The sequence below is a fragment of the Scylla paramamosain genome, chromosome 4, assembly GCF_035594125.1.
Source record: "Scylla paramamosain isolate STU-SP2022 chromosome 4, ASM3559412v1, whole genome shotgun sequence".
Taxonomy (NCBI): Eukaryota; Metazoa; Arthropoda; class Malacostraca; order Decapoda; family Portunidae; genus Scylla; species Scylla paramamosain.
This window is the reverse complement of record NC_087154.1, coordinates 4,301,687-4,315,000: the sequence shown is the minus strand read 5'-3', so window position 1 is coordinate 4,315,000 and position 13,314 is coordinate 4,301,687. Positions and strand designations below refer to the sequence as shown.

The 13,314-nt window shown below is 42.9% G+C and overlaps 1 protein-coding gene across 4 annotated transcripts in view; it reads left to right on the top strand.

Moving 5' to 3' along the window:
- Positions 1–12,504, top strand: part of LOC135098913 (uncharacterized) — a 112,856-nt gene extending 100,352 nt beyond the window's left edge. For 3 of the 4 annotated variants that reach the window (XM_064001349.1, XM_064001340.1, XM_064001334.1), the window contains 7 exons: positions 3,132–3,324; positions 4,853–5,235; positions 5,681–5,861; positions 6,655–6,770; positions 10,971–11,169; positions 11,648–11,960; positions 12,323–12,504. In XM_064001349.1, the coding sequence (XP_063857419.1) occupies positions 3,132–3,324; positions 4,853–5,235; positions 5,681–5,861; positions 6,655–6,770; positions 10,971–10,991 (894 nt within the window). In that variant the 3' untranslated portion in view covers positions 10,992–11,169; positions 11,648–11,960; positions 12,323–12,504. The remainder of the gene's footprint in view (positions 1–3,131; positions 3,325–4,852; positions 5,236–5,680; positions 5,862–6,654; positions 6,771–10,970; positions 11,170–11,647; positions 11,961–12,322) is intronic. The other variant, XM_064001357.1, reaches the window with a different exon arrangement.
- Positions 12,505–13,314: the final 810 nt, after the last annotated feature.

Sequence of the window (13,314 nt, the reverse complement as noted above, 5' to 3'; positions counted from 1 at the left end):
AGAATATCTTGCATTGTGTTGTCCCTTGGATCAGGACTTGAGGAACGCATACTGACATAATCATATAGAGGAATTTCAGGAGATACTTGCCGATGGAAAAAAAAATAGGAAAGATGAAATATGAAAAAAGACAAAAAGGGTTCAATCGCAAAATACTATTGTTACTACTGTTGTTCTATTACTTCTTCTACAACAAACAACAACAACAACAACAACAACAACAGCAGCAGCAGCAGCAGCAGCAGCAGCAGCAGCAGCAGCAGCAGCAACAACAACAACAACAACAACAACAACAACAACAACAACAACAACAACAACAACAACAACAACAACAACAACAACAACAACAACAACAACAACAACAACAACAACAACAACAACAACAACAACAACAACAACAACAACAACAACAACAACAACAACAACAACAACAACAACAACAACAACAACAACAACAACAACAACAACAACAACAACAACAACAACAACAACAACAACAACAACAACAACAACAACAACAACAACAACAACAACAACAACAACAACAACAACAACAACAACAACAACAACAACAACAACAACAACAACAACAACAACAACAACAACAACAACAACAACAACAACAACAACAACAACAACAACAACAACAACAACAACAACAACAACAACAACAACAACAACAACAACAACAACAACAACAACAACAACAACAACAACAACAACAACAACAACAACAACAACAACAACAACAACAACAACAACAACAACAACAACAACAACAACAACAACAACAACAACAACAACAACAACAACAACAACAACAACAACAACAACAACAACAACAACAACAACAACAACAACAACAACAACAACAACAACAACAACAACAACAACAACAACAACAACAACAACAACAACAACAACAACAACAACAACAACAACAACAACAACAACAACAACAACAACAACAACAACAACAACAACAACAACAACAACAACAACAACAACAACAACAACAACAACAACTACTACTACTACTACAATTCTTTTCGTCATCTTCTACAAGTTTTTTTTTTCTTGCTTCTGTAATTTGGAAGGATTTTTTTTGTGTGTTTGTGTCTGACTATTTTTGTCCTCACGATCTTGAAATTTGTTAAAGGATGTTGAAGATAATGAGAGACGAGAAGGAGAAAAGGAAAGAGGAGGAGGAGAAGGAGGAGGAGGAGGAGGAGGAGGAGGAAGAAGAAGAAGAAGAAGAAGAAGAAGAAGAAGAAGAAGAAGAAGAAGAAGAAGAAGAAAAGAAAAAAAGATATTTGGACATTTTATTTATAGTAATTTTTCTAACATTTTTCGTTATTATATGCATTATATATTGACTAACATTTTGAAAGAAGAGAAGGAAGAAGAAGGAGAAGAAGAAGAAGGAGAGAAATACACGAACACAAGAAATCGGGTATCAGTTTTTAGACTTCGAAATATTAGAGTACTTTTACGGTGTTAAAGTGTTCCTGGCTCGGTAACTCTGCCACCTAAGGACACGTGAACCCGGTAATACTGTCTTCAAGTAGCAGAATTACTACGCTGGAATTCATGACAGTGAGTTTAGTGGCATCGTTGTTTCGACTTGACTACGTGAATGAGGGAACTAAGGACCAGGACGGGGATGTTTCACCGTTCCGACACCCATACCCTACCCACTAGAAAATGTGTATAAGAATTTATTATTCCGTCTATAATTTACTTTTTGGAAACGGCATATTAAGTGAAGTCATTGTCTCGTTTTTTTTCACCCATAGGCTCTTTGACACGTAATGGAATAGTGAGTGGATTGTGATGGTGACAAAACACAGGATGAAGCAAGAGATCTTTATTTCTATAACGTTTTGACAGTGAGTCTTCCCAAGAGAAAATAGACAAGTAGTGATGAGGCAGCTATTACTTGAATTCTTTTAAGAAGGAAGTCTCAGGACACTTACCTAGCTCTAGTTCATTCTTTTGGTTATTCTGTCGGGACTGGCACCTCAGTGAACCTTTTTATTTATAAACTTTGTTGTCCCTTGGCACCTACCTCTCTTACATGAAAAAGCCGCTTATATACAACTCCAAGTGGATCGGGGAAAAGAAAGATCAGGTAGAGTTGTTAGGAACTTAAGGAAAAGTTACATATTGTCTTCAGTGCGATAAAAACCAAACATTTCTGAGGAACTTTTATCATTACGCCGTCAAGAGCACAGAAAGAATATAGAGAAATAACTTAAAACTTCAAAATATCACCAAACTCCTCTGAACTATTATATCTGTTCGAGAGAGAGAGAGAGAGAGAGAGAGAGAGAGAGAGAGAGAGAGAGAGAGAGAGAGAGAGAGAGAGAGAGAGAGAGAGAGAGAGAGAGAGAAAACATGTTCCCACGCCAGGAATCGAACCCGAGCCTCCTGGGTTAAAACCAGACGTCCTAGCCGCTAGACCACGTGGGAGTGATGGCGCGGAGGGAAGAAGGAGCAAGGTGGAGGAGGTGGAGGAGGAGGAGGAGGAGGAAGAATACAAAGGAAAGCCAGACAGCAACAGACCTTTTGGTCCTTGCAAGGCTGTTTGGTAGCTACTTCTAACTAGCTACAGGGAAGAGAGACAGGACAGCAAGGGAAGAGAGACAGAACAGCAGGGAAGAGAGACAGGACGAGGAGGAGGAGGAGGAGGAGGAGGAAGAGGAGTAGTATTGTGTACGACAACCAAACAGCAACAGAGCTTTACGTCCTTAATTGGCCGTCTGGAAACTACTTACTTATTATGAAAGGTTTCATAACCAGTTAGAATAGTGTAGCAGAGGAAGAGGAGGAGGAGGAGTTGGAGGCGCAGGAAAAAGAGAAGAAGCAGGAGGAGGAAGAAAAGGAGAAAGTGAAATAGTGAGAAAAAAAAATGAAGGACGGAGAAAGATGAACCATGAAAAGGAACACACACACACACACACACACACACACACACACACACACACACACACACACACACACACACACACACACACACACACACACACACACACACACACACACACACACACACACACACACACAGTCACCACACCACATCACGCTGAACTAACCAAACACCCTCACTAACATATTTTTTTCCCCTGCAGGTGGTGATGCAATATGAGCGAGGTTACGGCCGCGAGTACCGAGCGGGCGTGGGCGGCGTGTGGGTGGGACGCGGGCGGCAGTGTGGGCGTGAGCTGGACCACCTGAGGGCCACCAGCTGCAACTTCACGCGGGACTTGTGTGGATGGACCAACACGCACACGGATCACACCAACTGGCAGCTGACTGACCAGGGTGAGAGAGAGAGAGAGAGAGAGAGAGAGAGAGAGAGAGAGAGAGAGAGAGAGAGAGAGATGGGAAAAAATAAGCATTAAATATCGAAGACGAGTGTAAGGAAGGAAACAAGACGAATGCAAGGTGTGATAGAAAGAAATGAGAAGAAATAGAAATAAGTAAAGAAGGAAGGAAGGGAGAAAAGGAAGAGGAGGAGGAAGAGTTGATATTAGGAAGACTTGTAAGTGGAAAGAAGAAAGAATGACGAGGAAAACAAGAGAGATAGAAGGGAGAAGGAAAAATGACAGGAAATGAAGAGACGCTAGGAATAAAAAGAAAGGGAAAAAGGAGTAAAAGTAAAAAAAAACACAAGTCCAGAAGGAGCAGGAAGAAAAAAACTGCAGAATAAGATGGGAATGTAATAGAGAAGAAACGGAAGGGGGAAAAATGGTGTCAGGGGAGAGGTGTGAGAAAAAGTTTTAGATAAAGAGAAAAAGCGTGAATTTTTTACTGTGTGGGAGGAAAGGAGGAGGAGGAGGAGGAGGAAAAGAAGCGACTTAATGAAGGAAGAGAAATAAGGAAACCAAGGTGGAATAGGAGGAGAGGAAGTTCATTGCAGGAGGTAAATACGGTCAGAAAGAGAGAGAGAGAGAGAGAGAGAGAGAGAGAGAGAGAGAGAGAGAGAGAGAGAGAGAGAGAGAGAGAGAGAGAGAGAGAGAGAGAGAGAGAGAGAGAGAGAGAGAGAGAGAGAGAGTCCATGTGTGCGTGTGTGTGTGTGTGTGTGTGTGTGAGACAAGATGAATGAGTGTGTTTAAAGGAAACTCGGGGATTCTATGTACTTAAGAGAAAATATGTTTGGAAGGAAGGACTGGAGAAGTAAATATGTGAAGGAGAGAAGGAAGAAAGGTAAGAGGGAATGGAAGTAAGAAGAAATAGGAAAAGAAAAAGCAGAGAATAAGGAGGAAAAGTATGAGAAAGGAGCGAGGAGGAAAAAGTAGGAAGAAGAAATGTAAGAAGAATACTTAGAATTTCTTTTCTTCCTGACTTTCATGTGTCAGTCTTTCTTTTATCGTAGTTAGCATATAAAACTCTCTCTCTCTCTCTCTCTCTCTCTCTCTCTCTCTCTCTCTCTCTCTCTCTCTCTCTCTCTCTCTCTCTCTCTCTCTCTCTCTCTCTCTCTCTCTCTCTCTCTCTCTCTCTCTCTCTCTCTCTCTCTCTCTCTCTCTCTCTCTCTCTCTCTCTCTCTCTCTCTCTCTCTCTCTCTCTCTCTCTCTCTCTCTCTCTCTCTCTCTCTCTCTCTCTCTCTCTCTCTCTCTCTCTCTCTCTCTCTCTCTCTCTCTCTCTCTCTCTCTCTCTCTCTCTCTCTCTCTCTCTCTCTCTCTCTCTCTCTCTCTCTCTCTCTCTCTCTCTCTCTCTCTCTCTCTCTCTCTCTCTCTCTCTCTCTCTCTCTCTCTCTCTCTCTCTCTCTCTCTCTCTCTCTCTCTCTCTCTCTCTCTCTCTCTCTCTCTCTCTCTCTCTCTCTCTCTCTCTCTCTCTCTCTCTAACCCAGGAGTGGAGGCTGTGGAGCTTGGTGGCAGTGACGATGGCGGCCAGCGATGGGCGGACCTCATCTCTCCACTAGTGGCGCGCGGTGACCTGAGGAAGAGGGAGGAGCAGGCAGAAACACAGAAGGCACGCGAGAACATGGAAGAGGAGGAGGAAGGGGAAGGAGGTGCTGCTTGCTTTAATCTCCTCTACCGTGTGTTGTCTGGCAATGCGGAGCTTCGTGTGGTGTTGAGGTTAAAAGGAGATGGCGAGGAGGCACACCAGACGCCAGGTAGCAAGGAGAACCAAGAGGGCGAGCAGGTGCTGTGGAGCCAAGGCCGCGTGGAGAGTCCCGGAGTGCTGCGGGCTTTGGTTAACCTGCCTCAAGTCCTGCCCAGCCAGTACCAGGTGAGGAGTGAATGGCTGTGGTGGTGCTCGTGCTGTTACTGCTACTGCTCCTCCTGGTATGGATGTTACTATTAATGTTATTATTATTATTATTATTACTACTACTGTTGCTGCTAATGCTGCTGCTACTTTTTCTTCTTCTTCTTCTTCTTCTTCTTCTTCTTCTTCTTCTTCTTCTTCTTCTTCTTCTTCTTCTTACTATTATTACTACTATTACTATTATTATTATTATTATTGTTATTATTATTATTATTATTATTATTATTATTATTATTATTATTATTATTATTATTATTATTATTATTATTATTATTATTATTATCATTATTATTGTTATTATTATTATGCTCCTCCTCCTCCTCCTCCTCCTCCTCCTCCTCCTCCTAAAACTACCATATTTACTACTACTACTACTACTACTACTACTACTACCCTTGATTTTTAGTTGGTGCTGCGGGCGGTGGGCGTGGGCGGCAGCAGCGGCGGCGGGGGCGTGGCGGTGCGGGCGGCGCGGCTGGAGGCAGGGCGCTGTTCTGGGGGAGCCTCGTGTTCCTTTGACTCTGGTTTCTGCTCCTGGAAAGTATCTTACACCGGCGGTACTGTGTGGTACATCCGCCAGCACGAAGGTACGCTGCACTGAGAAGAGTATTTAGTCTGTATCTTCCTCCATACTCCTCCTCTCCTTCTCTTCCTCCTTTTTTGGGTCCTGATAGGGCTTGATTCGCTTCTAAGGTCCCTCGTCTTTCTCTATACCCTTACACACACTATCTACACACCTGTCTCCCATTGTACAGCACTTGGTCAAAAATTTGTTCATGTCGCTCACTATTCCTCTATTGGTTTCTTTGTCTCTTGTCCGTCACTGGCTACTCTACTCTTACGTCCTCTACGAGCTGCACCCAAGGAGAGAGAGAGAGTAGAGAGATGCTAAGTAATACACTCAATGCTTTTTTATCCTAGACTCTGCCTGCTAAGACTCAGTCGCTACTCAGTAGGTTAGATAAATAGATTTTTATTGACCACCAATATACAAAGGCTAGAAAAAAACATGCTACTACTACTACTACTACTACTACTGCTACTACTACTGCTGCTGCTACTACTACTACTACAACTACTACTACTACTACTACTACTACTACTGCTACTACTACTACTACTACTACTACTACTAAGAAACAGTCTTTACATTCACGCTCTCACGTATTCCAAGGCTAATATTGAACCTTTGAAGTTAAACATTGTGATTTGTTTGTTCTTGTGTCTGATCTGACATCCCTATTTCTCTCTCTCTCTCTCTCTCTCGTCTCTCTCTCTCCTCTCTCTCTCTCTCTCTCCTCTCTCTCCTCTCCTCTCTCTCTCTCTCTCTCTCTCTCTCTCGCATTCACACATTCGTCCTTGTCTTTGCCGTGTCGCCAGCAGAGGAGGAAGGGAGCCACGCCGCCGTGCTTGTGGGAGGCACGCCTGGGGGACTCCACTTGTTTGATCAGCGAGACGGTGTCCTCCTCTCGGCAGCCTCGATCCTTCTCCTTCAGGTAAATTGCAGTGTTTTCTTCTCTTCCTGCTCCAGTACTCCTATTACAAGTGTTTCCTTTTCTGGTGGTGATACTGCTACTACTATTACAACTACTACTACTACTACTGCTACTACTACTACTACTACTGATTAGATGGGGTGCTTTATTATAACCAACCTCGTAAGTGTTTTCAGATCTGCTGCTGTTTGTTATATTTGTTCTTTTTTTCCTTTTCCGCCGCCTCCTCCTCCTTTTTCACATCCTCCTCCTCCTCCTCCTCCTCCTCCTCCTCCTCCTCCTCCTCCTCCTCCTCCTTCACCACTACTACTACTATCACATCCTTTCCGTCTTATGGTCTTCTATCATCATAATTCACTTTAACTTACCACCACCACCACCACCACCGCTGTTGTCATCATCCAAACTACCACACTCACTACTTTTTACTGCCTGACAAATGGCGACCACTAACTGTAGAGGAAACTGAGCGTTTAAAACCATGCAAAAATGACGGCCCCTTCCATAACTGAGCTTCAGGATTCTTCATAGATAATCTCTTATACTAACATGTAGAGGGCGCAAGTGGGCATGAAGGGGAATAGAGGAGTCCTTTATAAGCTTAGAAGGGGCAGAACAAGAGTGATAGAATTTTTTCCATGTCACGTTGCATGTACTGACTAAAAATAAATTGACTCGCGAGGGTTGTGTTGCTGCCTGGTGCTGCCACTCCCTGCATCTAAACTGTAGCTAATGGTCCTGAATGGTGTATTACTGGTGTCAGTTCCGAAGCGCTAATTAGTAACATTATGCAAGACTTGAGCTTCATACATTCAAGTGCAAAGAAAAATAGCACATTCTGTTGATGATTTTTGAATTGTGTTATTCGTACTGTAGTGGTCAGAAGTCTAATAACCTTTTGTTCTCAATTTCACTTTGTATTGTATTTTCCTGAATCTCAACTCCTTCGATCTACTGGCAGTATCCTTAATGGAACCTAACATTAGTAGATCCTAAGGAAATCGTTGAGGAAAAACGATGAACACAGTAGAAGTGATTGGTGTATGGTACTTGACTATTGACCATTTCTTTATTTATATCTCCGCTCAGTAAACTCTAGAGCTCTCAAACTGTTTTTTGTTACCCATCTACTTCTGTTTCAAGAGAGGAGTATCAAAGCATATGCAGAACTATATTGGCATCTATCTTTCGACTTTTGAGGGAAGCGGCTGCTGAACGACCTTCTTTCACCATTTGTGTGCCTTTCACCAGCCTCCTAATATAAAGAATTAAAAGTAAATAAAACCCCAGTTCCTTACCCTCTTGCATGTGAGGATTCCGAGACATCCGTGAAGGACATAACGAGGGTGTGACCACAGCGACACTGCCTCACCATCCATCACTTACCCCAGCCAGGATGAGAACACAAGGGGAGTTTAGGAGTGACCTTACCTAATACCCGTGCCTGCCCTCCGACACCTGTGACGTGGGTGTTGGAGCATGAAAGGAGGACGCGAGGATGTCTATTGACTTGTACTTATTATTGGTCTTCTTAGATGAACTGTACTGTCCGATTCCTAGCTTGTTTATATTTTTTGGTGTAGAGTTTTGCTTTGTTTCATGACGAACGCCTGAGACCTCGGAATAAATTAGTGATTCTACAGCAATTTCCAGATGACGAACGTACAAATGAGCCAATGAATTATGGATAATGGAACAGCGTGAGTAATTTCTTACAGTAAATTTTCAATTTTATCTGAACTGAAGCCATGTGGGCAGAAAACAAATTAATGGTTCCCGAACAGTTTCCAGGTAACCACTGTACAAATATAGGAAAGAGTAACAGATGTACCAGCGCAAGGAGGAGCTGTATGAATTTCCATCATCCGTAACAAGTGTATTGAACTGTTACCTTTGCAGGACCCTCTCACCTGACCGACCACTCCCTTCCACACTTCGCGGAACGGTAAAGCTTTCATCATCTAAATCAGACTCGCTTTTCTCAACTTTCCATCGCTTCGACTCGGTTTCTCGAAGCTCACACAAAACCTCCCACTCTTCCTCCTTCACGCCTCGCGGGGAAAGACTGTTGTGAAGCCAGGCGAAAATAAGGAGATCATTATTTCGGGTAAAGTTTTGAAGGCGTAAACATGTAACGCCTCCATATAATACTACGTCGCTGTCTCCACTACCAGATGGCTCCACACTCTCCCATCCTTAGCCTTTCTCCAGCTTTACCCTTCCTACAGTTCACCCTTTTTTCACATCGTATTCTTCTATTATGTTACTTTCAGAAGTTGAGGAAAACATTACTTATGCTTCTCTCTTCTATAGTGTGATTGGATGGCCACTTAAGGTCTGATCAATGGTAGAGAATCGAGAAACAGGTATGACGTCATTACGTTGGTCTTTTCACCTCTTTCCTTCTCTGCAGGAGACTATAGAGAGGAAAGAATAAAAAGAGACACCAGGAAGTAAGTTGTTCGCTATTCAAAGGCCATTTAATAGCGTTTCGGTGATGAGATGTGTGTGTGGGTGTCTAGATGAAGGAGTGTGTTAGTATGTGTGAGTGAGTGTGTCAGTGGGTGGCTGGGTATGCGTTGAGGTGCAGTGAGGCGCATCAAGAAGCGGGAGTGAGTGTCTGATTGCAGTGTTTGTTAAGGAAAACGAGGTGGACGAGGAGTATTTGTGGATTTGTGGAGGGTTGAGATTCTCCGAGAACTGAGAAAGAGAGAAAGAGACGAAAGACGAGAGGAACCGGCCAGCAGCAGCAGCAGCAGCAGCAGTATCTTGAGTGATGAGCTACGAAACGACTCGCTCAAATGATGGATCGCTATACTGTGTTTGGATTCAATATCTGCCTTACCCTGCTGCACGAGCGAATGAAGAAGAGGTATAGAGGAGACGCAACGAGAGACTGAATCGAAAAACTAGGTAGTGGGTGTAGCAAACCATAAGTACCTGTTGTGGAATACGTGAACAAACGGAAGAGACAGAAAAATGAAGATGAGGTATAGAAAAGAAGATGCAATAAGAGACAATACATATAAGGACCTCATGTAAAATTCTTGGAAGAAACGTGAAAATGGAAAGTTTTAAAGGTGCTAATGACTTATAAAGGTTGTGATTTAGTTGACTACGGTAGGGATGGGAACAGGAAAGGGTAAAGTGGAAAATACCTGAAAGAAATATAAAGGCTGTGAATGTTCGATGTAAAAATTTAAAATAAATGGAAAAGTTATGCTGAAGAAGAGCGGGATTGAGTAAGTGGAGTACATTAAATATTAAGAAAGAGAGAGAGAGAGAGAGAGAGAGAGAGAGAGAAGAGAGAGAGAGGAGAGAGAGAGAGAGAGAGAGAGAGAGAGAGAGAGAGAGACAGAGACAGAGAGAGAGAGAGAGAGACAGAGAGAGAGAGAGAGAGAGACTTTGGTCCCCTTTTTTGTATGGAGCTTTCATAAGACTAATAGAATACCAAAGCTGACACAGGGAGTACTTTTGCTATAAGGTGTAAATTGAATAATTAGTTCAGTAAATAGATGCAAACATTACATTAAAGCGAAAATAACACTTTTATTTTCTTGTAATATAACGTTGGTTTCTTCAGTTATTTTCTTATCATTCGCCATCACTTTGGACACAATTTAAATTATAAATACTACTTTAGAGTGGATACCTTATTCCTTTCTCTGTTCTCACAAATCTTCCCTTAATCACCTGTACCTTGAGACTTAAAATTAATTAACCTCGTATTATTTTCCGTATCCATGCAATAAATTTTCAGTGTCCTCTGGATATTGACAAAGGAAGTCCGTATACTTGTATGTAAATTGGGTTAAAGAAATTATACGACTTAGGAACTCATCTTTAATCAACGAACAGTCTACAGAGGATAAAACTAACCTCGCATTCTTGTCCTTCTCCATGTAAGCAATTATTTGCAGTGCTCTGAATGCTACGAAAGGACAACCAAAGAAGTAAATAACTTAACGAAACTGTACAATCTAGGACCTTAACTTTAATTAAATGACAGCCTGGGAAATACAAAATTAACCTCGAATTCTTGTTTGTGTCCATGCAAACATGTTTACAGTGCTAAGTATATTAACAAAGGACTCCTATAGAAATAAAAGAAAACTATACGATTTAGGACCTTTACCTTTAACTTACTATTCCACATTCTCTACCTGCGACACCATTACCTGTGGAACTCTTCATCACCAGGTACCGCCTCATGGGAACTAGCAGGTGTCTCTCAGTGGCTCAGCAAGTTGTGGCCCACAGACCGAACACCCAGGCCAGCTCTGCTCCCGCTAACATCACCACCACAACCACCACAACCATCTGGAGACAGTGCCGCAGCAAGGGAGATCACTGGCTGTATGAGTGTGTGACGCTTCCCCCATCTTCGCTACCCTACCAGGTGTGTGTGTGTGTGTGTGTGTGTATGTGTGTGTGTGTGTGTGTGTGTGTGTGTGTGTGTGTGTGTGTGTGTGTGTGTGTGTGTGTGTTTGTTTTTATATAATCTTTAACTTTTATATTCTTGGCTTTTATGATTTCTTTAGTGCTTGTTTTAAGTCAGACTTTGTATTTTACGTGCTCATACAAGATGTGTTCTTTATTCAGCAAAGCGTAAGAATATTGTTTTTCTTTGGACCATTTAAGTGATATGTTGTGTAATATTTTATAGATTGTGGTGAGTAAATTATCTATCTATACACCTACCTACCTATCTACCTAGCCAGCTTTTGTGTGCGTGTATGTGTGTGTGTGTGTGTGTGTGTGTGTGTGTGTGTGTGTGTGTGTGTGTGTGTGTGTCGTTTATTCCACCGTCCTGTCACCCCACGTGTAGCTTTATTCCCTTACGTTCTCATGTTTACCCTCACCGTCCCGCCATTTAGGTTGTAGTGAAGGCGACAGCAGACGAACCTGCCACTGAGGTCTGGATCGACGATGTGCAGCTGTTTTCTGGAGCCTGCAACGCCACCCTGCCGCAGGATACTGCAGGAGCAGGCGTCTTTGGATCTTACTCCGGTCCGAACTCACTATCGCGCATGCCTGGCCTTGAGATTTCCAGCGGCGGCCCCGGAGCTCCCCAAGGCGGACTGTCGGGTCCCGCTCAGTGGAGGTGCGAGCCGCGTGGGTCCCTGTGCGGCATGACCCAGCCCAGCCCAGGCCAAGGAGACTGGGTGTACGTGGAGGCGAGGCGGTCAGGTGAGAGAGAGAGAGAGGGAGAGAGAGAGAGAGAGGGGAAGAGAGAGAGAGAGAGAGAGAAGAGAGAGAGAGAGAGAGAGAGAGAGAGAGGGGAGAGAGGGAGAGAGAGAGAGAGAGCGTTTCAGAGAGAAGGGAGAGAGGGAGAGAGAGAGAGAGAGCGTTTCAATATAAGTACTTGACGAAAAAGGCACCTTAAAAATCCCTCACCTCTCCTCTCCTCCTCAAGATCTTTGGTACAGTTAGCTTTAGGGAAAACAACTTTAATACCTCTTTTCCTCTCCCCTCCCGATAATATATTTGGTACAGTTAACTTAAAAAATACTTTAAAACTCCCCTTTTTCCTTTCCTCTTCCTCCCTTTAGGCATGCCACTCAACGCCACCATTCCCCCGACCACCACCACGACCACCACCACCACCACCACGCCCCGTCCCGGTATCCTGTCCCCCCTCTGGCCGCCCCACCTGCAAGGACGGAAGCCCGCTGGAAGAGGAGTGGCTCTGTGACGGCGTAGAGGACTGCCCGGACCGCAGCGACGAGGAGGGATGCGGTAAGATAACCAAACCAAGGGAATTATTTTTTTTTTTTTTTTTTTTATGTAGGATGAACACCGGCCAAGGGCAACAAAAAATACAATGAGAAAAAAAATTCCACTAAGAAAAAAAAACCTACTGAGAAAAAAAAAATGACTACAGATAACAAATAAGGCGGTACCTTTAACAATTTTCCTGCGATCTGGTGAGGTCTTCCCTAGTCACAACCATTGTCAGACTGTTTCTCTTGCTCCACAGCCATCTCTAAGCATAATACTGACTAAAAATTGCTAAATCTACTCTTTCATTTTTTTTTTTTCTTTTTTGTCGATGTTTATTAAGATTTCGATGCTTTTAGTGTTTTGAGGTGTTGTATATCGCAGGAAAAGAGTCAAAGGAGTGTTATCTTATCGTCTTACCCCAGCAGTTCTCAGTAGCTGCTCGGAGGTGACTCATCATACGCCATGATAGGTTTCAGAAGTGTTTGTATTGCTGCGTTAAATTATACATTGATCCAAAGTCCAAAGATAAAACCTACACAGCTAGGCATCAACATTAACAGATACGCGATGATGTGTTTTCTGTGTCACTGAATTATGAAGTGTTGGTGTTGTCGAGGAAAATTATGTAGTGACCTCTAAGATAAAAAAAAAAATGTAGTGAACTCTAAGATAAAAACTCCATAACCTCTCTTGAGCATTGACAGATACGCAGTGATATGTGTTCTGTGTCTACAAGAATTAGGAAGTGTTTGTATTGTTGCAGAGGTTTATGTAATAACCCGAGAATAGAGATCTCACAACTTCGGAGTGCATTACCTCG